At 38.6% G+C, this 24,702-nt stretch overlaps 1 protein-coding gene across 2 annotated transcripts in view; it reads left to right on the top strand.

Annotated features, from left to right (window-relative positions):
• LOC123317089 (LIM/homeobox protein Lhx9-like) overlaps nt 1–24,702 on the top strand; it is a 227,357-nt gene that overhangs the window by 178,643 nt on the left and 24,012 nt on the right. For both annotated transcript variants that reach the window (XM_044903468.1, XM_044903460.1), the window contains exons 3-4: nt 538–980; nt 14,224–14,438. In XM_044903468.1, coding sequence (XP_044759403.1) covers nt 538–980; nt 14,224–14,438 — 658 coding nt within the window. The remainder of the gene's footprint in view (nt 1–537; nt 981–14,223; nt 14,439–24,702) is intronic.

The raw sequence follows: 24,702 nt of genomic DNA, 5'->3' as shown, positions 1-24,702 counted from the left end.
CAGGAATCTGTTATATGTGAATCTATGCACTAAGCCAATGACTCACGATAATTTGAATTTTGTACTACTATTTATGTCCTTAATTCATTCCTTCAAATTGGAAACATTATTGTATCAATTCTGAATGCAGATAAATATGCTCTGAATTTGAATATTTCTTCTTTTCAACTGCTTTTCTAGGTTACATTTATTTATTCCAGTTCTTTGTTTAAAACTACAGAAATTATTGAAGCTCTTTTATGACCAGATATTGAGCTGCTTCTGGACTTTCAAGACCTACTGTCAATCATTCTTGAATAGACTATACAAACAAACACACGGACCTTCATACCTTTGTATATTTGTCTTCATCTTTGTATATTTGTCAATTATTCAGTTTATGGTTATAGAGTCATTGTAAAATATTAGTGACGTTAGGTGGGATTTCTGGAACGTAAAGACAACCTTTCGAGCATACTCGAGATTTAAACTATCACTCTCTGCGATTTTTTTTTTAAAAAATATATATAAAATAAAGTTCTTTTTTTTTTCTTTCAGGCTGTTCGGCATGAAGCGCTGCGCGAAATGCCACACGACAATCCTCTCATCCGAGCTGGTGATGCGGGCCAGAGAGCTGGTCTTCCACGTGCACTGCTTCTCCTGCGCGGTCTGCAATCAGCCCCTAACGAAGGGCGACCACTTCGGCATGCGCGAGGGGGCAGTGCTGTGCCGCCTCCACTTCGAGATGCCCTCGGCCGAGCTTCCCCTGGCGTCCCCGGGCGCCATGTATCCCGGGGGTGGAATGCCGCCCCACCACTACCCCGCGCAGTTCCCCTCGCCGGATTTCCACCACGCCCCCCTGCCGCCGCAGCCGGGGGTTGACGGCGGTCCCCCCATGGCCAAGGTGCCCTTCTTCAACGGGGCGCCGACGACGCCTAGGCAGAAGGGGAGGCCGAGGAAGAGGAAGCCGAAGGACCTGGAGGGGATGACGGCGAGCTTAGGTAAGGGGTGGAAGTTTATACGGATTTTTACATGTTTTGTTTTTTGAATGAATAATAGTTGGAGGACTTCATGAATATCACAAAATATCATGATCTGTTTCTCCTTTTTTGCTGAAAATCGTTTTTTCACACCTAGGCTTCTTCCTAGGAAAAAAGGCGTTATTCTTCTGCCTTAAGAAATGTCTGTAATTTTAGAATTTCCAGCCGAGAATGGTCTAAAACGATCAGCCTCGACTCATTGATGAAGAATACTTGCTCAAATTCCTTTTGTCTGTAAACATTGTACATTGTACTTCCGAAAGAAAATCACATGGGACTTTTTTCGGGATAGGTTTAGGGCAAAATCGATCCAATTATTGTGGTGTCCGAAATTTTGTTCCCCAATATTGAGAAAACTACGAATCCAATTGGGTTAAATTAAAACACAGGGGGTATTTGAAGGCAAGTATACCAAGACCTAAGCAGAATGTTCTCGACGATCATATTGTGCTTGAATTTTCTTACGACATACAAAACGTTCATTTGAAGGCTTGAATCCAAGAACTGCGATCTTGTGTTGATATTGAAGGCTTTAAAAGGGCATCTGCTTTTGCGTCTAAAAAAAATCCACAGAGTATTTTCCAAATTACCAGAAACTCTTATCTGAAATAGACAGAAAATAAAAGCAGAAGAAAGTAAAATGATAAAATTGAATTCACTACGTCAGATTGATCTTAAATTCACAACCATTTCGAAAATATTAACCGGATAATGAAATGCATATGATGCAATGATATGGAATTGGTATCTCTCGAAGGAATTAACAGATAATTACAAGAATGTTAAATTATTCAACAAAAATCATCTTGCATCAATATAAGTTAAAGGAATTAAAGGAAGTTTCAAATCAAAATGAACTTCACCTTTGAACGAAAATTTCACATGGATAAAAAATTAATAGGACACCTGGCGAGTATTTGTGGCTGTTCATTTCAATACATTGATATAATAATAATAATTAGGTATTTATTGGTACCTTAAGACATTTACATTAGCATGGGACAAGTCAAATGAAAAATAGAAAAATCAATTTTCGGGAACTTATTCTACGATGATATTCATCGAAAATCCTGTAGTAAACTTTTCGCATTAATTCACTCAAATATAAAATTCTCAAATGCCACCACTTTTTGGAATCTCCCAATAGAAGGAAATTTTTAGTCATCCTCTTCATTCACAATCTTTCTGATTGTGGAAATATTCAGTTGAAATATAAGTCGTTTAGATCCGCAGATGAAGAATTATATAAATTCTCTTACATTGAATATGTTCGCTACCGTCTGACGTATTGTGGATTTTAGAATATCAGGGTATAACTATTTGAATGAGCGGACCTGAATTCTAAATAGCACTTCCTGAAACCCTGTCTCTTTTTTCAATACTTTCGGCATTTTCGTAATAAAAATTGATATTAGTTGTGGCAACGGCATTATGACATTAACGACATTTCATGAGTGTCAACCATACTCCGTTATAGTTACAAAAACTTGAGAAAATTATTTCATGGCCAACCGACTGCTAAAATAAATTTGAATGGAGTATAGATAATTAATTTTTTCTTCTACTTCCGCTAATTCACAACTAATATGGCTTTCAACTTAATTCAATCTGGGAAGCTGGGAAGCATACAATTGCAAAGTCCGTGACCTCTTCTTATAAGATTTAGAAAACACCATATGGTCTTGGGAAGATCGAAACCAGGAACTCCATTCGAAAGATTAGTAAAAAATTCCTTGTTGAAAATATTCCAAAAAAGAGGGGATCAGTTAAAAATTCGTCAAGACCGAACGGTTGTGCCGAGATGCATAAAATTCTCAGATTTATCACTAGAAGAGTTGCTCTTTCAGAATATGTATCACGTTTAGATCTACGATGATTTTCCTGAAAGATAAGCAACTCGAAAGTTGACCTTCGAAAAATTCACAAAAAGATGTATTCAGTTAAAAAATGGTCGAGACCGAACGATTGCACAGAGCTCGATGAAATTTGAAATGAGTCAACAAAGGAGGCAAATGATCAGTGAATTGTAAAAACAAATCGAACCTGGACTCTCAACAAATAGGTGAAATAAAATTCTCAACATAAATCTATCCACGTATCCACCCTGTCGGCATCGCAACAAAACACGTCGTAAACCCTCGACATTTCAACCTTCAACAAAAGAGCAATCTAGGAAAAAATCCAGATCTCCACCGACCATCCGATTGCCCATAATCTATGCCATAACGATCTCCAATCACAACACAACACCCCCATAAAATTAACTTGTTAAGTGTCAGTTCACCTTTGGTATTTTTTGCACTTCATAAAACCATACATGTTCGGCCGTAAACCCCTACAGGCGCGCAATATATCTTTCTTTTCGAAGTCATTTTCGGAAGTGATTCTGGAGGGTTTTCCCCGAAATCAGTCATTTTTACGACTAGGGAAAGGAATAAACTGGAGGGTAAACAAAACGCATCTAAATTATCACTGAATTATGCCTCGTAAAAAAGAGTCGTAAATGACTATATTGTAATGTTGAGGGAGACGTAGTTTTTTTAATTGTCCATCTCGAGTTGGACAACAAATTGGGAATTATAGACCGCATCCTTGTTCGTCATTTGGAGATTGAAAAAAGTCACTGAAATTTTAAGGGGGTTCTTTTAATTGTTCTTCATTTGTGCATCTCTGAATGAAGTGAATTTAAGGCTTTTCACATAAATCCACAAAAGAAAAACACGATCTATAATCAAAATTGGGATTTGTATTGATGAGTCAGTTGAAATAAATTTGTAATAAATCCTAGTCGAAATATTCTTTCGATATCACAATCAAATAAAAGTTACAAAATTCGGACCTGGTGTAATAAATTGTAAAAAAAATTTAACAAATCGCAGTATACTGGTTTTGGAAAGGTGATTTGTATTTACAAGAGTGTTGTTGGAAGAACTAATCGAGTTCAAGTTTTTGTAACTAGAACGGAGTAAGGTTGGCACTCATGAAATGTCGTTAATGTCATAACGCCGTTGCCACAACTAATATCAATTTTTATTACGAAAATGCCGAAACTGATTGAAAAAAAGAGACAGGGTTTCAGGAAGTGCTATTTAGAATTCAGGTCCGCTCATTCAAATAGTTATACCCTGATATTCTAAAATCCACAATACGTCAGACGGTAGCGAACATATTCAATGTAACAGAATTTATATAATACTTCATCTGCGCATCTAAACAACTTATATTTCAGCAGAATATTTCTACAATCAGAAAGATTGTGAATGAAGAGGATGACAAAGAATTTCCTTCTGATGGGAGACCCAAAAAAGTGGTGGCATTTGAGAATTTTATGTTTGAGTGAATTAATGCGAAGAGTTTACTACAGGATTTTCGATGAAATCCCGAAAATTGATATTTCTATTTTTCATTTGACTTGTCCTAAACATTGTAAATGTCAAGGTACCAATAAATACCTAATTATTATTATTATATCAATGCATTAAGATGAACAGCCACAAATACGCGCCAGTTGTCCTGTTAATTGTTTATTCATGTGAAATTTTTGTTCAAAGGTGAAGTTCATCTTGACTTGAAACTTCCTTTAATTCCTTCTAGTTATATTGATGCAAGATGATTTTTGTTGGAGAATTTAACATTCTTGTAATTATCTGTTAACTCCTTCTGGAGATACCCATTCCCAACTGCATCAAATGCATTTCATCTTCGGGTTAATATTTTTGAAATCTACAACTGATATAACGTATTCAAACTTTAGCCAAAGAATATAACGAACATTAACTCTCCTCAAGCTAGTGCATATTAAGATATTATACTGATCTCTTGTATTTTCCATGCAAATAACTGGATTTGGTATGCCTTCAATCAGTTTGTATAAACTTCAATTATGTTCGTCACATATTTTCCGAAGAGATTCGACATTGTGATAAAATAATACGTAATAACAGAAACTTTTACGTAGAACTGGCAACATAGCGTTGATTTAAAACCCAAAAATGTTTTGACAAGGGTCATAACCCCACATTTTCGTACTATACAGAGTGAAATGTGTCAAATTTCCATGGCCAACCGAATGCTAAAATAAAAGTGAATGGCGTATACCTATCATAAAATTCAATATTTTCAATTTTGTCAAAGGCTTCCTTCATTTCAACATACCTAACGAATGTATGGGGACAATTTTGGGGGGATTGGGGTAATCACCCCTCTGACCGTACCCCCTTGCATTATTAAGCTCCCTGATCCGCACCAACAACCCATCGACGAATCTCGAAGTCAAAAATAGGCGCACCGCTCACTTTCGCCCTAAAATCTGACCCTCTGGACGCGATAAGAGGCAAATAAACAAATTAAACGAAAGTACGAGGACCGCTGGAGGGTTTTCGAATTTCCGAATGAGGCCTTTGTTGTTTTACGCATCGTCAACAGATAAAGGCCGGTCGTAAAGTGCGCCAACAAAGGGCTTATGCGATCTGCGGGAAATGGTTCCCACAGAACGTGCCCCGTACGCGGAAATACCTGATGGAACCGGAGGCCCTCCAGATAAGTGCTTACCTAGCGTGCGTCCGCCGCGACCGATCAAGGGGGTAAGTTAACGCTGAGTCTTGTGGGAATTGAGGTGAGAGGGATTTTCGCTGATGTAATCGGGGTGTTTTTACGCGTTGTGTATTTTACGTCGATTTTCGGGAAATTCGGGCGATTTGGCAACGTTGCATCTTGAAAGGGGTGAACAGGAGGTTGGAATTTTTTCTCCACCCTTAGTACAAGTCATAAAAAGTAGAATACACGGAGTATTTGAAGGTGAGGCTTTTTTTAACAGAAGATAGAACGTTTCACCAAAAATCACTTATACAAAACTCTCAAAATGACAAAGTTAAAAAAAAATTGAAAATGATTACTGAAATAGATCCTAATACGACCCTAGACCGTTTGTTAGCTGAATTATCGCAAAGCAGTGGGAAAAACTCATCTCCTGATTCGACCATGTGGTTTCGTTTAGGATATTGGCTCGTTCGATATTTACGCGGTAATGAAAATGAAAACTTAGGATTGCCGAATTGTTGTCATTATTTTTTGATAACTTACACATTTTATGAAATGGCTCATTTCGATACCAATTGACAGACGATAGAATAATACTTCAAAATCTCACCAATAAAATTCGTCTAAATTATTCACGAATTTTTTCACAATGGGCATCACAATCTTCTTGTTCGAACATTCCAACAATCTTCGTAAGAATGGGATGAAGTGGGGAAACATCATAGCACATTTTCAACATAACTAACATAAGCACTTTCAAGAAACTGCCTCGATTCTCTTCATTTTTTTCTCACCCTAAATTGCACGATACAACAATTATGATTCTCTCAAAAGTGACCTGATGCATCTAATCCGATGAACTTGGTACTGAACCATTCATTGTCCAGCCATATGTTTATGTTTTGTTTCGTTGTTGCGATGCCGGAGTCACCTTCCACAGTCCCGTACTTGAAATTCAATGAAATTTTGTCGAACTTCTAGGGGTTGTATCTCAGCTATCTTGGATATTTTATATAGACAATTTTTGGTTACACGACATATTTTGATGAGTTCCACCTTCTGTCTTTTCACGAAAATCGTGATTCCTATCTAATCTACATAGAAGTATAAGAAACAGCCAAAATCAAGCAATTTGGGATACTCTGTACATACCATGTTGGGATGCATATGCTTGCAACTACGTTGGTGTGGCGAGAACCTGGTCAACGGTATAATGAACTTACATGACGCCAATATGTCTTGGGGTATTTTTCGAAGCAACCTTCAATTTCCTCTTCATCCACATCACCAACCTGGAGCGGGTACTTCTTAATGGTTCTCGATGAGAAATTATTTTCTCAATGTTGTAATGAATTTTTTATTGACTCTGGAAGGCTCATACTACCGTTCATTTGCTGGCAGCTACAGTTACATACAAAAACCTCATGGTTGGATCAAGTCCCACTTCTTCGAAGACAAGACAACGATAACAGTCCTGTCTCAAATCGATATCCATTTTGATCGTTTCCGATGTAAATCCAATCTTCAGCAATATAAATGAGATTCCTTCCAACTGTAAAATGGGCATAAATTAATATCCAAGCAGAACGCAATAGTCTCTTACGGCGCAAGGACACGTATGAGAAAATATAACGAGTTTTTTCTCTTCATATTCCTTGTTTTCGAGATGCCGCTGATTCAACACAGTCCGCATACTGAATAAAGTAATTAAAATTTAATATATTATTATTATTTCGTGTGATAGCGGTTATGAAATTTCCTGTTTGTTGAATACATCAAAGGAAACATTCGTGTCGGTGAATAAAAAAAAAAAAATGGATCATCCGATGGTCTCTTGGCTAACATGACAGGTTCGGTTTTTATTGTTTCTATAACATAATCGGTATCTTGTAAATAAATTTACGGAAATTACAACTGTTGGCTTTAAGTGACGTTAATTGATCGCGATGCGGAGTATTTCGCTATTTTGCGGCTGTTAATTTTGAGCTCAGTTGATCGGATAATTTCTGGGTATACTTTATCGGCCGAAGGTTCCAGGGAATTGTAAGTCCTCCGCAATTCGAATCAATGTGATAAAATTTCGAGATCCATTACTTAAAAAAGTAGGTCTTTTGAAATATGTATCACATTTAGATCTACAATTATTTTTCTGGCATACATACGCGTATCGAGAGTTGACCTTCCCAAAAAGATGGATTCAGTTGAAACTTCCTCAAGACCGAACGGTTGTGGCGAGACGGATGAAATTCTCAGATTTATTACTAGAAGAGTTGCTCTTTCAGAACATGTATTACATTTAGATCTACGATTATTTTCCTGGAAGATAAATTACTCTAAAGATGAACTTCGAAAAATTCCGAAAAAGATGGGATCAGTTAAAATTTCCTCAAGACCGAACGGTTGCACCGAACCGAACTGATGAGATAGATGGCTGTATTTTTCGTTTTCAATTGAACGAACCATTGTGACCACACAAGTTTCATTCGAAGACGATGCCAACAAAGCCCTGGAGAGGTAAAAGGCTGATGGAGAACAAGTGCAATTGGAAAATTCTTTCTTTCTTTCTTTGTCCCTCGAACTATTCGTTGAAGACCCCCAAAAGTGGTGCTAAAGCACCAGTAGAAGACCGTTTTTCGAGTCTTTCGGTAAGAAGCTTCTCAAAACTTACAGAATCGGATCTGTACGCGTGAAAATAAACTGCTCCACGAAAGTTAGGGGATACCGTATTCAATCGTTTTTAAAAGTATGTAATCTTCGAGAAAATCGCTGTAAAATCATTTAAAACTCAATGACAACTTGAATCGATCCAATAAAAATCAGTATGAGACATTTCGTCAATCTGGTCGCTTTTTCTCTGAAGTTTAGTTCTTTGCATATGCTTCATGAATGTTCTTATTTCGAAATGAAGTCAGTTTATCAACGGCTTCGATTTGAAACGAGTTTTCTGAAAATGCCAAGACGTAAATTAACAAATGCTGAGGCTAATAGGGCTATCAGAATGCTACAGGGTGGCCTAACTCAGGTTGTTGTAGCGGAAAGGCTCCAAGTTAGCCTAAGTGTGATTTCGACTTTGAAATAGTTTCAGGGAGACAGGTTCCGTGTTGGAAAGACCAAGGCTTGGTGGGCGACGAAAACAACACCTGCTCAGGATCGTTTCATCACCGTTTCGGCGAGAAGAAACCCTACATCTACCTGTAGAATGCTACGGAATACTCTTCAAAATGCAGATGGGGTCCAAGTTTCCATCGAAACCATCACACGACGTTTGAGAGAGGTGAATCTAGGTTCTAGAGGCCCATTAAGAGGAGTTTCATTAACACGTGACCATAAGCGTCAAAGACTGGAATGGGCAAGGCAACATATCAATTGGAACGATCAATGGCGTAGTGTCCTTTTCACTGATGAATCCAGATATGGACGATTTTCAGATTCTCGAAGAATAAGGTTATGGACAATCCCACGCATACCCCGTAATCGTCGCTATGTCCAAGAAGTCCATCCATTCCGAGGGGGTAGTGTTATGGTATGGGCCGGGATATGTTTCAACGGGCGCACAGATCTACACATTTGTCCTGGGAATATCACCGCCTTACACTATAGGGAGCATGTCATTGACAATGTTGTGCCAAATTTTCACGCTGCTCTTGGTGAAACTTTTCAATTTCTAGACGATAACGCTATGGCCGCACCGTGCAGCCATAGTTGAGAATGCGTACGAGGAGCTTGGTTGAATTGCATAGAACATGCATGGAATATGCTCCAAAGAAGATTAGATAATCATCAACCTACCCCAGAATCCTTAAATGACCTGAGAGAGCTTCTGCCCCGTTTATAGAACCAAATTCCTCAAGAAATGTTCAACAACCTCGTGTGTAGTATGCAAAGAAGATGTCAAGTTGTTATTGATGCTCGTGGAGGCCATACATTGTATTGATAGTCTCAAAATGCTTGAATTCTTTGGAATTAAAATTTCGTTATTTTACTCGATTTTTCTTAACCATCCTGTATACGCTGCAGACCTAGGCTAAAATTAATTTGCAACTTGAAATCATATTAATATGAAGTTTCATCACAAAAATCTTATGCTAACTATATTTTTTTGCAATTTAAGTCAATATCCTTAACTCATGTGAAGCAGTTTATTAGGGAAATAATTTTTTTTCTTTGCTCAAGGCAGCGTACGGTGACTTCAATACTTGCATTTTTGACTTCACTTTGTTGACTTCCATCTTTATTGAAGCGTAAATTTGACCTTTTTCAACAGATATTATGAGTTTATTCGGCAAAAAGATTAAAAGTGTAAAGAGTGGTTCGATTCATATATTCGAACTAATTGGAAGTCTATCAAAGAAAAATAAATCATCGAACTGTAATCGTCCGCAGAGTATCCGAACAAATCGAGCTCGTACATCAAATACTTGTTGATTTTCGCCGAGTCAAACTTCCCGCCGATCCCAAAGGAATAAATCAAAAGTCTCGCAGATCAAAAACGGCAACCCGTAGCTCCCCAAAACGTCCTCCTTCACTCCATATCCCGGCGACATAAACACGGCTTTGGCCTGTTTGAACAGGACCAGATCCGATTGACGGCAAATTAATTGTGCCGCACAGCGGGACCGGTCGCCCGCCCGCCTGATCCGCTTTCGCTAAGCCCCCTTGCGAGGGGATTACGGGGGCGCCATATTGTTCCACCCCCTTCCCGTCCTCCACCCTTACGGCCGTTTTTTTCGCCGGGCAATTTGATATCAAGATGATTTATCTCCGTGTTTGCACTGGCGCGGAGTCGTGTTTGTTTTTTGCTTTCGGACGTGGTGCGTGTTTTTCGGCGTACGTGCTAATTCCTGTTTGTTTAGCCAGCGATGACAGGTGGATTTGGTAGATTTAGAGAGACTAGGACGTTCGTCGGAATCATCGGGGATTAGCTGGTTCATTAAATGCGCAATTGATGCCTTTGAATGTTTCCAAACGTAGGTATTAGAGTCCTGACTGAAAAAAGTGCTTTAAAGAAGGTCAGATTATTCAATAGATCATGAACTTGTAGAAACTCCCATCACGCCAGTAGAACAAGAGTTTAATAGGGCATAGCTTGTATGAAAAATTATCGCTGGAACTTGTAATGGCTCAAGATGGAGGAAAGAATATCAGATGGCGTACAATGAAAGAGGACAAGCTAAGAACTTTCTGAGCAAGCCATGATCAGCATCAGGAAACTGTTGTCCATGTGCTGTCTGCTTGTCCATGCTCCATCAGGATGTACAAAGAGACTTCGACTTCTCTACTATAATCTGAGAAAAATTCATGTTTTAGGCGAAGAACTAGTACTACCTACTACATATGTACCTCTATAGTTTGACGCTCACCTACATTGGAATTATTCTAGAAACAACTAGAAATGTCAACGCAATGCGGCCAGATATTGGGAATTCAAATGAAGATTGCAGCGACATGGTGATGACATTTCGAAGTAAAAATTTAATAATAGGAATGATCACTCCTAAGAGGCAATGAGTACAATAATAAGGATAAATTCAGATGCATACCACCCGCTGATATGAATATCAACAAGTGTTACGATCTGAATGGAACTAGCCAATTTGCTATCGTCAAGGCCACAAATGGAGTACGCCCCATCGAAGAAAAGCAGATTTTGACCATGGTTTCGGTCTCATTTGACCTCATCAGAACAACATAGCTTTTTCTCCGATGGAGAACGTTTGGAATTGATGGACCCTTGTTCAATACTAGCAAGCGCTACTGAGTAATATGTTGTTGCTGTGTTACTGTATATTACTCAGTAGCGCTTGTCAGTATTGAATAAGGGTCCATCAATTCCAAACGTTCTCCATCAGAGGAAAAAGCTATGTTGCACTGATGAGGTCAAATGAGAACGAAACCATAGTCAGCATCTGCTTTTCTTCGATGGGGCGTACTCCATTTGTGGCCTTGACGATAGCAAATTGGCCAGTTCAATTCAGATCGTAACACACGATTATATTCATATCAGCGGGTGGTATGCATCTCAATTTATCCTTATTAAAAATTTAATGCAGTCATGGTCATTTCTGAAGGGGATTTTAAGAGTTTCGTCAAATAAATCCTTTTTTCTCAATTTATAGTTGCTTTTTCTCAATTTTGAAGATTGATATTCCAAATTGGATTCATGTGTGTTGATTTTTATCAATTTAGGTTAATAAATGTCATGAAGAATTAGCATTCTGACATTGTTCTGAATCAGCTGATAAAACATTGCAATATTACTTTAATCCGAACATTTTGGCTCTTCATACGATGATTATAGAAAGAAAGCCACAACTATGATATCTTGTCTTCTCCATTATATACAACAGCTAAAAGTGCAACATTGATGCTGATAAAACTTGTTCAAGTTGAACTGGAAATCAGAAATGATTTTCTAAATGAAATTTGTGTGATTGTTATCGAAATCAATATCTACATCAACTTACTAGGTGAAAAAAGTCCTCTATGGGGTAAACAGATTTGTTTTTTGTGTAAATCATTTCATTTTGAGATTATATACCTAGGTTAGTCAATTCACCTTCTATTCTTCGTAATCAATTTGAAATGCTATAAGGAGGAGATACATATGTCCTTAAACATTGACTAAAAGTTCTTTTCGTCGTGGTAAATAGTAAAAACTGTCATCTTCACAAGAAAGTCTTAATAATGGACACCACTATAAGAAATACAAAAATTATTCCAACAATTTCAACAAAGAAAAACATATCTACTAACTGCTCAATGAAAATGGGTAGTGAAGATATCTCCTTCGAGGCAACTGTTTCTCTTTTTCACGTGGCTTAAACGACAATCTCATCCCAAACACCACTCTCTCTGGTCATAGATAACAATTATCTCCTACTTCGCGTTTACAACACTCTGTAATCCCAACTAAAGCCCGTTTTTCCTCTAGGAAATACCACTCGTAGAAACGTCGTTAAAACAAAGTGGAATATAAAATATTGCATTTACGAGGCCGGCTAAGCTGATTCGAAATTAATAGCCTCAGGTTTGCAGATTGTGGTACCTTACGGGACGAGGTTTAATATCTTTTTTACTGCTGTTGGAGAACAAACGCCATTACGGCTTAATCAATTTAATCTGGAAGGATCTACTCAATTTCCTTGACGAGTACAACCGGGTTTTATTCGTCTATTTATTAGCGGAATAATCACGCGATCATTCAATGGTATATTTTTGATTCTGTTTAATATTGTACAATATCAACTATACCATACGATGGTGCTATACTCCATTCACTTTAACTGAGCAGTCGGTTGGCCATGGAATGGAAATTTGAGACATTTCACTCTGTATAGTACGAAAATGTGGGGTACGAAGCTTATCAAAACATTTTAGGGTTTTAAAGCAACGCTATGTTGCCCGTTCTACGTAAAAGTTTCTGTTATTACGTATTTTATCACAATGTCGAATCCGAAGAAAATATGTGACGAACATAGTTGAAGTTCATACAAACTGATTGAAGGCATACCAAATCCAGTTATTTGCATGGACCATACAAGAGATCAGTATAATATCATAATATGCACTAGCTTGAGGAGAGTTGATGTTCGTTATCTTCTTTGTCTAAAGTTTGGATACGTTGCATCAGTTGTAGTTTTCAAAAATATTAACCGGAAGATGAAATGCATATGATGCAGTGGTTGGGAATGGGTATCTCCCGAAGTAATTAACAGATAATTACAAGAATGTTAAATTCTCCAACAAAAATCATCCTGCATCAATATTACTAAAAGGAATTAAAGGAAGTTTCAAGTCAAGATGAACTTCACCTTTGAACAAAAATTTCACATGAATGAACAATTAACAGAACAATTGGCGCGTATTTGTGGCTGTTCATCTTAATACATTGATATAATAATAATAATTAGGTATTTATTGGTACCTTAAGATATTTACAATGTATAGGACAAGTCAAATGAAAAAAAAAGAAAAATCAATTTTCGGGGACATTCATCGAAAATCAAGTAGTAAACTTTTCGCATTAATTCCCTCAAACATAAAATTCTCAAATGACACCACTTTTTTGGGTTTCCCAATAGAAGGAAATTCTTTGTCATTCTCTTCATTCGCAATCTTTCCTATTGTGGAAATATTCAGCTGAAATATAAGTCGTTTAGATTCAGATGAAACATTAGGTATATAAATTCTCTTACATTGAATATGTTCGCTACCGTCTGACGTATTGTGGATTTTAGAATATCAGGGTACAACTATTTGAATGAGCGGACCTGAATTCTAAATAGCACTTCCTGAAACCCTGTCTCTTTTTTCAATCACTTTCGGCATTTTCGTGATGAAAATTGATATCAGTTGTGACAACGGCGTAATGACATAAGCGACATTTCATGAGTGCCAACCTTACTCCGTTCTAGTTACAAAAACTTGAGAAAATTATTTCATGGCCAACCAACTGCTAAAATAAATATGAATGGAGTACCTATATGTATTTATGTTTTGAGAATAGAAAGAACAAACAACTGACTGTCACCGGTTAAAGCACTTTTTTCAGTCATCTTGATCAACTTGTGTTGAACCAAACCAAACTTCGGCTTACTCTTCATTTGTATCATTCGATTGAAGCATAACCAAACGGAATCTCATTTCATTAAAGACTCTTTTCCAGATCTAAACTCCGACTACCTGGACATGTCTTTCGGAAGGTCCCCGGGTACTCCAGGCATGCACGGTTCCAGCCAAAGAACGAAGAGGATGAGAACGTCCTTCAAACACCACCAGCTGAGGACGATGAAGTCCTACTTCGCCATCAATCACAATCCAGACGCGAAGGATCTGAAACAACTATCACAAAAGACTGGTCTTCCTAAGAGGGTTCTTCAGGTGAGTAGTATCAGAATTGTTTTTTCTTTCGAAATTCACAATGATTTTTCATTTTTCGAAATGAAGATCTGGCAAGGGTGTTCTTCTTTGAGGAAGCAGGGTGTTTCACCACTTTCGAACCACCAATGGGAATTCTAGCTAATGCTCTAGCCAGAGTCGATTTCGCTAAAGTTTGAATCATTCTCCTGGTCCAAAATTTCTGAGAGTTATCGAACGATCGAGCACTTTTAACTCACCCTGTGTGAAATTACAGAAAAATTTTCCGTATGACTTCTTCTTCGAGGGTCGTCGTCATCCTTTGTACTCAAAACAGAATATATGATTTTCCAAAAGGAGTTTTCAAACCACGACACGTGTTTCGCTTTTACAGTAGCATCTTCAGGTGGTTGAAGGTAAACAAGATAGATAGATAGCATTTTGTGTTATTTTTATAATCTGTTTTAAGTTCAATTATAGATTTTCATCCAGTATCAGCCACTATTCAATACTTATCCTTTGTTTTTACTGAAGATGACAATAGTTTCAGCGAACTCTAGGAATACAGGGTGAGTGTTTGACTCGTACAAATATTTAAACAGTAGATTGTTGAGGTCAAAAGAAACACATTTTTCCCTTACCATTTTTTCCGATTCGGCTCGGTTTAAAAGATACAGGCTGTTGAAAAACCATCAAAAATGTTATTTTTAGTCTCGTTATTAGTTCCATCTCGCAAACGGTTTTATCGAATGAAATGAATTTCGAAATATAGTTTTTCATTTATTCGGTGAATCTTTTTCAAACACAAGATATCACCCACGTCTTCCAGTTTTCTCATTATGACCATAACGATCCATAAAAATACCAAAAATTCAAAGAACCCAAACTCTGGAAATATGTTGGGCGCTATCTAATGAATATTTGAACGTTTTGTGAAATAAAAGTATTCTTCATATTTTCTCGTATAATGCGCCGTTTTCGAGAAATTTGATGTTCAAAAATTAAAAAGTATCTGTGAAATTTGAAAAATTGGGTACTTCTTCTGAATGCAACTGTTTTTAAAAGATCCACAGAAGTGTAGTGTCACGGATTAAGCTAGTTTTTCTGAAGGTAATTTTGTTTTTCCAAGGGTGGCACAGCTTGTTATGAAAACCTAAAATGGCTATATCTTTTTATCAGGGCCGAGCCAACAAAAAATGGTGAAGTAAAAAAGTGTTCCTTCGACCTCAAGGATTCACTGTTAAAATATTTGTACCAGTCAAAGACTCACCCTGCCTATTATTCTTACCTAGAAGTAAAAAAATCTAGATAAATCTAAGCATTCCAGAAACTATTAGCCGGATAACAATCAAATTTCACCTGGACCTTTCAAAAGTTGTTTAGGAGTCTAGAATTAGATTTTAGCTCGATCGGATATGCGTTTTTGAAGATATTGGGAAAATAATTTTTTCACAAATAAACGAAGTCATTAGCGAGTTCTGAACATGGATGGGTGACCGCTACTACATTTTTTTGACAAAATCTAGTGCCCGTTTCAATTTTGTCCCACTTCTATTTCCATCCATATCCACACCCGAAAACAATTCACGGAATTAGCATCTCGGCAAGTCGCTCATTTCTCAATACCTGGAGCGAGCAACGTGAAAAATTACGAACACGTCCAACGAGACAACCTAACCTTATTTTCCACATTTGTCAGCGCGGATTCCTGTCGGTGATTTATCACCGCCTCTCACATCCAAAGCTCGCTCGACCTCGTTTTTTTCCCCTCACGCATTTTTTCCCGCTTTGAACCTCCGAAAACCACGAGGCCGCGCACAATTCCGGCGTTAATCAAACCGGACGCGTCGCGACGTCACCAACGACGACGCACACAAACGCCGGGACGGAATGCACCTGGCGGGTTTAGCTTAGGATGATGAATATGCGACGCCGGTGACCCGATGTCGTATGCTAAATGCATCGCGATAGAAGCGGCGCGTTTGATCTCTGGTCTTAGTTTGCTGAAAACGTATCGGCTTATCTGGTGGGTTTTTAATCGCCCGAAACGTCTTGCAACTGCCGTGACGCGCTACTCGTGTATTTTTTGGTGGAAAACGTGAATAACTCTCGTTTTAGACTTCGAAAACGTCGCAACCAATCTGCAATGATTCGCGTTTTGAATGTCGGCTGATTACGAAGACAATCAAGTCGTTTTGTTTGCCTTGGACCCTTAGATTTCTAGAAATTTCACCCATATACGTCTGGGAGACTATAGGAAGACGTTAACTCTGTTCTCCACAGATTCTGGCGACAATTCGGCATAAGGTACAGATTAACAGATTGCTGGGTGTGTTGGTCGGACCAACCAAACCTGCCACCGCGACCAGAAGGGTCTATTGTAGCACACAGACAAGCTCAGAGAGCTAAACCTCTTCCTCTAGTCCCTTCATACTCAGAAAGGAGATGGTTTCGGAGTAAGAGTGATTCTTGAGTTTCTCTATATTCAGTTTGGGAGTGCCAAAGACCCCAAGTTTTACCCTGTCTGCCGACGGCAGAGCTAAACCTCTTCCTCTAGTCCCGTCATATTCAGAAAGGAGATGATGTCAGAGGAAGAGTGATTCTTGAGTTCCTCTATATTCAGCTTGGGAGGGCCAAAGACCTCAAGTCTTACCCTGTCTGTCGCCAAGTAGTTAAAGAGGATATGCCCAATCTTTTCGTCCTCCTCTAGGTAAAGTCTGCAGAGTTATTCATTGACGATGCTGAGTTTGTGTAAGTGAGCTCCGAGCCTGCAATGTACCGTGTAGACCCCTCATTATAAATCTCAGATTATTTCTGGAAAATCCTAGCCATCGACTGGTGTCCAAGTGATGAGGTATTGGTCAATTTATAGTTTGGTGAGTTGTTTACATTCCACTGCGACCCTAAGATCTCTTATGCCCCCCAGGATGCTGTTCTCACAACTGTACCATCTACAGCTCGCCCTCCAACTCCAGAGTTCCAATGAAGTCCAGTATCTGAGAAGGCTTCAAGGCGGTTAAGTACTCATTCCTGCTCATGCTTGCTATGGCAAGGCATTCTATGACCACGTGAACAGGAGTTCCTCCTCTTAACTACAAAGTCTACACTCGTCAGTTTCTGATAAACCCATTCTCATCATATGCTTCCTAAGGCAATAATGTCCTGTGAGGACTCTTATTGAGATCCAAGAACTTCTTCGAACTTGCACTTTTTTGGAATGATCCATTCCTGGAAGATTACTACAGAGTGTTTCTTCCTTCTCCAAAAACTCTTTCTTATAGGTGCATTTTCCTATACCACAGAAAAGCTTTGGGCTAGTAACTGGCGTTTGTGCTCCCTTTCTGGCGAGTAATTCCTCGATTCCTTTGATTCAAGGGTGAACAGGAGGCCAGAATAAAGAGATCTTGTTGTTCAAACCATCTTTGTACCATTTACTGGTACTTTCAAACCATTTAATGGTATATACTCTCAAACTGGAGACGACAGTTCCAATAATGCGAGCTAGTAGGAAATCCCAGAGAAGTTGAAAGATCTAAACACAACTGTAGACCGTTTTCGGGATCATTGTCCACTCATCAGTACAGTGTAGTGTTCAAATATTTCAACCAGAGGATGGGGTCTTAAACGAAACCGGAGCGTCGCTTTGAGAAATATTTTCAGTTATCATCAAGATACGCCACCTGTCCCGCAAAAACTGAACCAAGACTCTCTTTCTCTTCAGACTCCTACAGCAATGCCTGGCTCCCAGATCTAACTACTACCCGCAGTCAACGAATGAACAATAATTCGTCTAGCGACCGTAGAATAGTCAAAAGGGTTCGCTCGCTAGACCACATTTGAAGCGACAACGTACATTACTTGTAACTTTCCAAGAGGGTACAATATCTGAGGAAAAAATCGATGATCTTATTAGAAGTATGCTACGATGTTTTTCTGACTGTATAATCTTAACCCATGTATCATTTAAAATCCAGAAAATCGGTAAGGTGAATACTACATCCCCTGGCCCCATTAATTTCGAGATTATTCCAGATTCCCAAAATTCCAACACCATTCTGCCTCCTCTCACCATATCGCGTAGGTACGAATATTTTCTTGGTGAGATTACGGGAATAATGAACCACTCTGCGGTATTTTTATCTAGCCTACAACAAAGCTACCTACCTACACGTCTTCTCACGATAATATGGTCCCCTCCCCCCCGCATATACCCACAAAGTTTGCGATGTCCCAAGTTCTCCAAACGTATCAGTGCGGTAATGAGGCCTTTGCGTAAAGTAACACAAACAAACTGAAGCGTGATTTATCGCGCTACTACAAAATATATCATCGGCACTGACAACGACAACCATATTACATCATTCAGTTTCTGTTTCGATTCTGGCCGTATTCATCATTTAGAATTATTACCGTGCCAACGGGAAAGGGAGCATCTTGGTTGGCTATTCGGTTCGAGAGGTTGAAGCTTGGTAATCTATGAAGATATGCGAGTTCTCTTGTCTAGGTATCAACTTGGCATCGAAAATTGTAGTATGTACTCATCTACGTGATGACGAATCGTTAAAAATCACGAATCCGTTCTAACAAATCACGATTCGTCAAAATCTCGTCTTTTTTTTCTTGATGGCTGTGATATACTTTGTGAGACGGCAGATGATGTTTATCTTGCCAGAAAACAGGGTCCTTCAAAATGGAATTCTTCAAATCCATAACTAGTAAGACTGTCATGAAATACATGTTGCTATCCCTAGCATAGATTATGCCTGAACTGTATAGGTTCCTCTGAGTCTCAAACCTGACCTGGGACCTGTAGTTGGGGAGCCCAAGAGGGAAATTCGGGATTTACTCGAGCTTGTCAGATTTATATAAGGGGAGATCCGGAGATACCTTGGACCCAGTAGACTGTAGAGTACCTCTACCAAAAATTAGACCTGTATATAGGGGGACTTTTCTGAGACAGTCTGTCAGAACAGTAAGAAAAAACGGTCATCGTACATACTCGAGCGTGAATGATTAAGATATTATGTGGTTAATTACATGTTGAAAAGTATATATTCTCCTAATCTGACAATTTAAGCGTGACGTAAATGTGTGGAAGGCGCCAAATTTGCCAAAAAAATCACGTGTACATTCTGGAGCGCGGTGGCTTTTTTTCTCATTTTGAAGCTAATGATTCAAGAATAACGGAAAAAATATAATCTGACAGTTTCAGCAAGCCGAAACAAGGTCACAAAAATCAATTTTTTTGAATTATCTCCTCTACTAGGCTTCGAATTGATTTCGCATTCATTATAAAAGTTGTAGAGCATAACATTTTCTAAAAATTTTGTCCGAAGCAATTTTTTCTACGTTTGACCGTTTTTGAGATATATGGCGATGAATGTATATTAGACTGAGTTTCTACAATGACCTTGGCGTTTCGCATGTGTGGCTAAACTCCTCGCCCTTATCGCCCTCAAACTCGAAAACGGTTAAGAGAATGTAAAATTGCTTCAAACAAAAGTTGTATAGAATTTTATTATCTACAACTTTCATAATGAATAGAGAAACGATTAGAGGAACAGGAAAGGAGATATTCAAAAAATGCCTTGTTATCATCTTCAAACTGTCATATTAAGAAAACCCCCCTGATTACTGTCAGATTAATGGATCAACACGTCTACAATACCGAGATTAACCGTCTGTATGAAAATCTGACACGCTCAAATATGTCAAGTAACAATTTTTTTTTTGGATTTTCATAGGATCATTATGGCATTGCGTCACGTCCGAATTGTCAGTCTCTTGAAAAGTAGCTTCCTTTGGTCCCAATTAACATATCCCCTAAAAAGCTGACAAGCTCCAAAACATTTTTTTACAGTTTCAACTCTTCCTTTAGGCCAGTTCTAACATGTCAGGGACATGTGGGGCATATAGAGTCATTCGGGGCAACTGTGCGCACTTTTGCCTTTCAAGCCATACCCTGTTTCAAATGTTGAAGCTAGGAAAATTAAAACCTATTCATAAGATAGACAATTTTCTAATCTATAAGAAAACATCAAAATGCAAATAAACAAAAACTGTTTTTTTCCGCAAAAAATAATTTAATAGAGAAAGTAGGAGTGCGTTCACATGCCCCGTATAGCGGGTAAGTGTGCGCACCCTCACGGGGTAAGTGAACGCAGTGCTTAGTGAACCACACAATAAAAACAAATTACAAAATAATGTCATCAAAATGATACAATATTAGAGGAATGCTGTTTATTGTCATTACAGAAGCGCCTTTTTACAAGCAGTGCATTATTGTTCGTGCCACAATTCTTGGTGAACACAACACTTGATACATTCCTCTGTTGGTGGCTCTTCATATTTTTCTGAACAAATAGGACAATATTGATCGAGTCTTAACCAAGAAAATCAACAATGTCATAATTTATTCCTCACTGAACTAATGCCCATATAATGAATCTATGCGCACACTTACCCGCGCACACTTTCCCCAGTAAGCCAAAATTTGAGTTGACTTTCTTATAGAGTTGAGCAGCTAAGAGAACCTAAAATTTTTATTATATATTTAGATTAATATGCCCATGATCGAATAAAATATTGTTTGACACTATCGGACTCGGAACTTGGACCTGGCAGAATTTGCAGAGATGCTAAAAATTAACAAGAAAACTAGTGAATTTGATTGATTGCAAATAAAAAGTTAAAGAAACGTGGCACGGTGCACTCCTATGAAAAACTAATTTGGCGATTCTGCGCCCTTGCTTCACCCAAATGAACCCCTCTTTCATACATTGCATAGTCGAGATATACGCACTGCGCCAGTGGCGTAGCTTGCCTTAGAGGGGCCCTGTATCAAAATGTGTTCAGGAGCCCTAAGGAAGGGTGAAGTAAAAATAAAAGTAGCAAAAATGTTCGATTAGTATCGAAATGATTATATGTACCTACTTATAATTAAAAGTTCTAACTCATACTTGGAGCTGGGAGCGAAATATTATACAAACAACATAAAATGATAAACAAACAAATAATAAACAAAAAATACCAAAAATCAAAGATACGCTTTTCTAGCATTTATTTCTGCAAATCTATTTATCAAATCAGCCGTAGCTGATGACGATTTCAGTTTTTTAAGTTGTTCCCCTCTATTGACAATAACGACATGTCTGACAGCCGTTCCTGTCCCATAGAAGTCCTCAGATAATTTTTTATGAGTTTTAATTTTGAAAAACTCCTTTCAGCGATTGCAGTTGTAACCGGAAGGGTCTAAAATAAAAGGCATGCAGTAACATCTTCCGGAAAACTGGATGCAAGGCTATTGAACTTTATCAGGACTAATTCTAAAAGTTTTTTAATGGCACGAATTTTCTGAATTTCAGATTTCATATACATATATATTTGTATCTATCTGAATGATCGATTCGGTGTAATGAACGGGATATCGAAATGAATGGTTGTCTTAGCAGTTATTCTCAAAAATGCTATTGTAAAACCTCTAAGAGGTTTTGGATAACATTTTTAGGAATTTTTTGCTTACAGACATTCGGGGGCCCCTAAAACCTGGGGGCCCCCGCGGTAGCTACGCCCCTGCACTGCGCACACTTACCCATTGCGCTCAGTTACCCCGAATGACTCTACAGTATCTTAATCTGACACGTTCGAGTATGTACACCTGACGATTTTTTTTTGTATTTTTGAAAACCTGCAGATGCTTTCCCCACCGCTGAAAGTGCATACATCATAGAACCTTTTTTTCTTTCTACCATCTAATCTTCATAATCCACTGGGTCTACACGACGCTCGAGTAAATCCCGATGTAGCATCGTCGGCTCCCCAACTACCGAGTGTAGTTCTTGATGAGGTGACCTCCTCGTTCTGAAAATCGAATTTTTTTTCGTCAGAAGAGAAATTTTCAGTAATACCGAGATATATTCGCGAAGTAGCACCTTCATCGTTCTCATGACAACGAACTGTTTGACTTCCATTACGGAACCAGACAAACCGGCGCGTAGTCTCGTGACGCGCGGGGTGAAAAGAAGAAACGATAAATCCGTAATAGGTAGAGCTCGGCAATGTAAACATTCTGCAAGATGTAACTCATCTCCTTTCGGTCGATAATCACTCCCCGGCGTGTATCGAGAGGACCCGCCGGCGTTAAAAACCAGGTCCATTAAAATCTTTCACTCCACTAAAGTCGTTTTTCTTGGCTCGTTGCGAGAGGGAGCTCTCTCGTTAGGAGATGGAGAAAAGGAAGCCTCGGGGCTTCGTAAACCCCCCTCCGATTTATTATGGATTGGGGCTGGTGGGTCTAGAAGGCTGGGAGATTTCAAAAAGTGTTTTTCTTTTTTTGGGATTTGAATATTATGGGGAGTCCGGGAGAGTTGAACCCCTTCCCACTCTGAGGTCACTTATGTTGTATCTATAAATGGTATCAACTCATTTTTTGCTTGAAGATATCATGCCCAAATAGGTAACGATAGATTATAATAATAATAATAATTATTATTTATTCATGACTACAATCATTGTTGTTTGCACTCGTCAATATAAAATCAAGGTATATAATTTACACATTAAAATAAGTCAAAACATACCGAAAACGCACGAACAAAACTCCTCAATAGAGTAAACAGGCGTGGAAAGTAGTCTCAACACGTTTGAATTTATCCTCCGTCAGTGATTTCAGGTGAGAAGGTAACTTATTATACAAATCAATGGACAGAAACTCGGGAGCCCTGCGCGACCTGTCCAGCCTCACAAATTTTTTCCTAACAAGGCCCTTGTTTCTAGTGTTATGGTCATGAATGTCTGACTGAAGAATATATAAATGCCTATTACTATGGGCATAGGTCAAAGATTCGAGGATGAACAATGCTGGGAACGTTAGGACTCTCAATTCCACAAACTTGTCTCTACAACATTTCCTATACCCTAGGCCCGCAATGAACCGAATTGATCTTCTCTGAATTCTGAAGATACTTTCTCTCAAAGAGCAATTACCCCACAAAATGAAGCAGTATCTCAAGTGGGACTCGACCAAGGCAAAGTAAACCATCCGCAAAGCTTCAACAGACAAAGTCGATGACAGAGCTCGAAGGGCAAAGGCATTTTTGCTGACCGTCCGAGCGACGGCAGTGGCCTGAGCAGTCCATGTTAGCCTATCATCCAACAGAAATCTAATGCACTCCAGCTTCCGCTCCGGCACAGATCTCAAACTGCAAACCAAACTCTGCGATTTGGACTCATTTATGGACAATCTGTTCGCAGAAAACCATTCAAAAGCCCTCAACTCTGCCTCCCCCGATGCCCGAATCAGACTTGCCAACTCTGAAGACTTAACGAGGACAGTGGTATCATCAGCAAAGAGAGTGGCCAGCGCACCCAATACATACTCTGGAAAGTCATTTATAAATATCAAAAATAATATTGATCCCGAAACTGAATCTTACGGGACTCCAATGACCAAGGATCTTAAACCAGAGCACGACTCGCCCACAGAAACCATCTGAAAAAGATCGGTCAAAAAAGAACGGATCAGTTGTATGGCACAGTCATCGAGCCCATAATTCTTAAGCTTGCCCAGCAGTGTCTCGTGGGAGACACAGTCAAAGGCTCTCGAAAGGTCGAGAAACAATGACATTGAGTGCAAACCAAGCTCAAAGCACTCCAGAATTGACCCAAATCTAGAACAGCAGCACCAGTAATGCGACCTCTCCTGAAACCAAATTGCCTTTCCGAAAATAAATTATTGCTTTCGAAATATTCCTTATGGTAGAGCGATGGTGAGATGAACATTTTGAGTACAGCAATTCTTTTTTAGGAACCGAAAATTGGCTCATGTCTTCCTAACCCATGGGAGAGTTGAACAGGGGGCGAGAGAGACTTGACCATAAGTTTGTTTATCAGGAAAAACATTGAAAGAAAACAATTTCCAATGACCAACGATATTCTATGTCAAGATTTTCATTATCAGATGTATCAGCGTATGAAATACATATTTCAGAATCACTCTCACTTATTTCTCAGATGTTTTTTACTTTTTTGAACCTTTGTTTATTTTTTATGTTTTTTTCTATTATTCAATTTTTTTATTGAAGCAAACTATTATCTAGGCTCCTCTTAATTGCATACATTTATTACAGCAAACCTGCAACGTCGCTAGCCTTTCAAAAAAATGTCTCTCCTTCCTCTGCAAACCAAACCTCCACAGCTTTCATTACCTCCTCGTTGAAAATTTACGACCTTTTAAACTTTTTTTCAGTTGAGGAAAAAGATGATAGTCGGATGGAGCCAAATCTGATGA

This window comes from Coccinella septempunctata, chromosome 1, assembly GCF_907165205.1.
Source record: "Coccinella septempunctata chromosome 1, icCocSept1.1, whole genome shotgun sequence".
Taxonomy (NCBI): Eukaryota; Metazoa; Arthropoda; class Insecta; order Coleoptera; family Coccinellidae; genus Coccinella; species Coccinella septempunctata.
The sequence above is the reverse complement of the archived record's forward strand: the minus strand, read 5'-3'. Positions and strand labels throughout refer to the sequence as shown.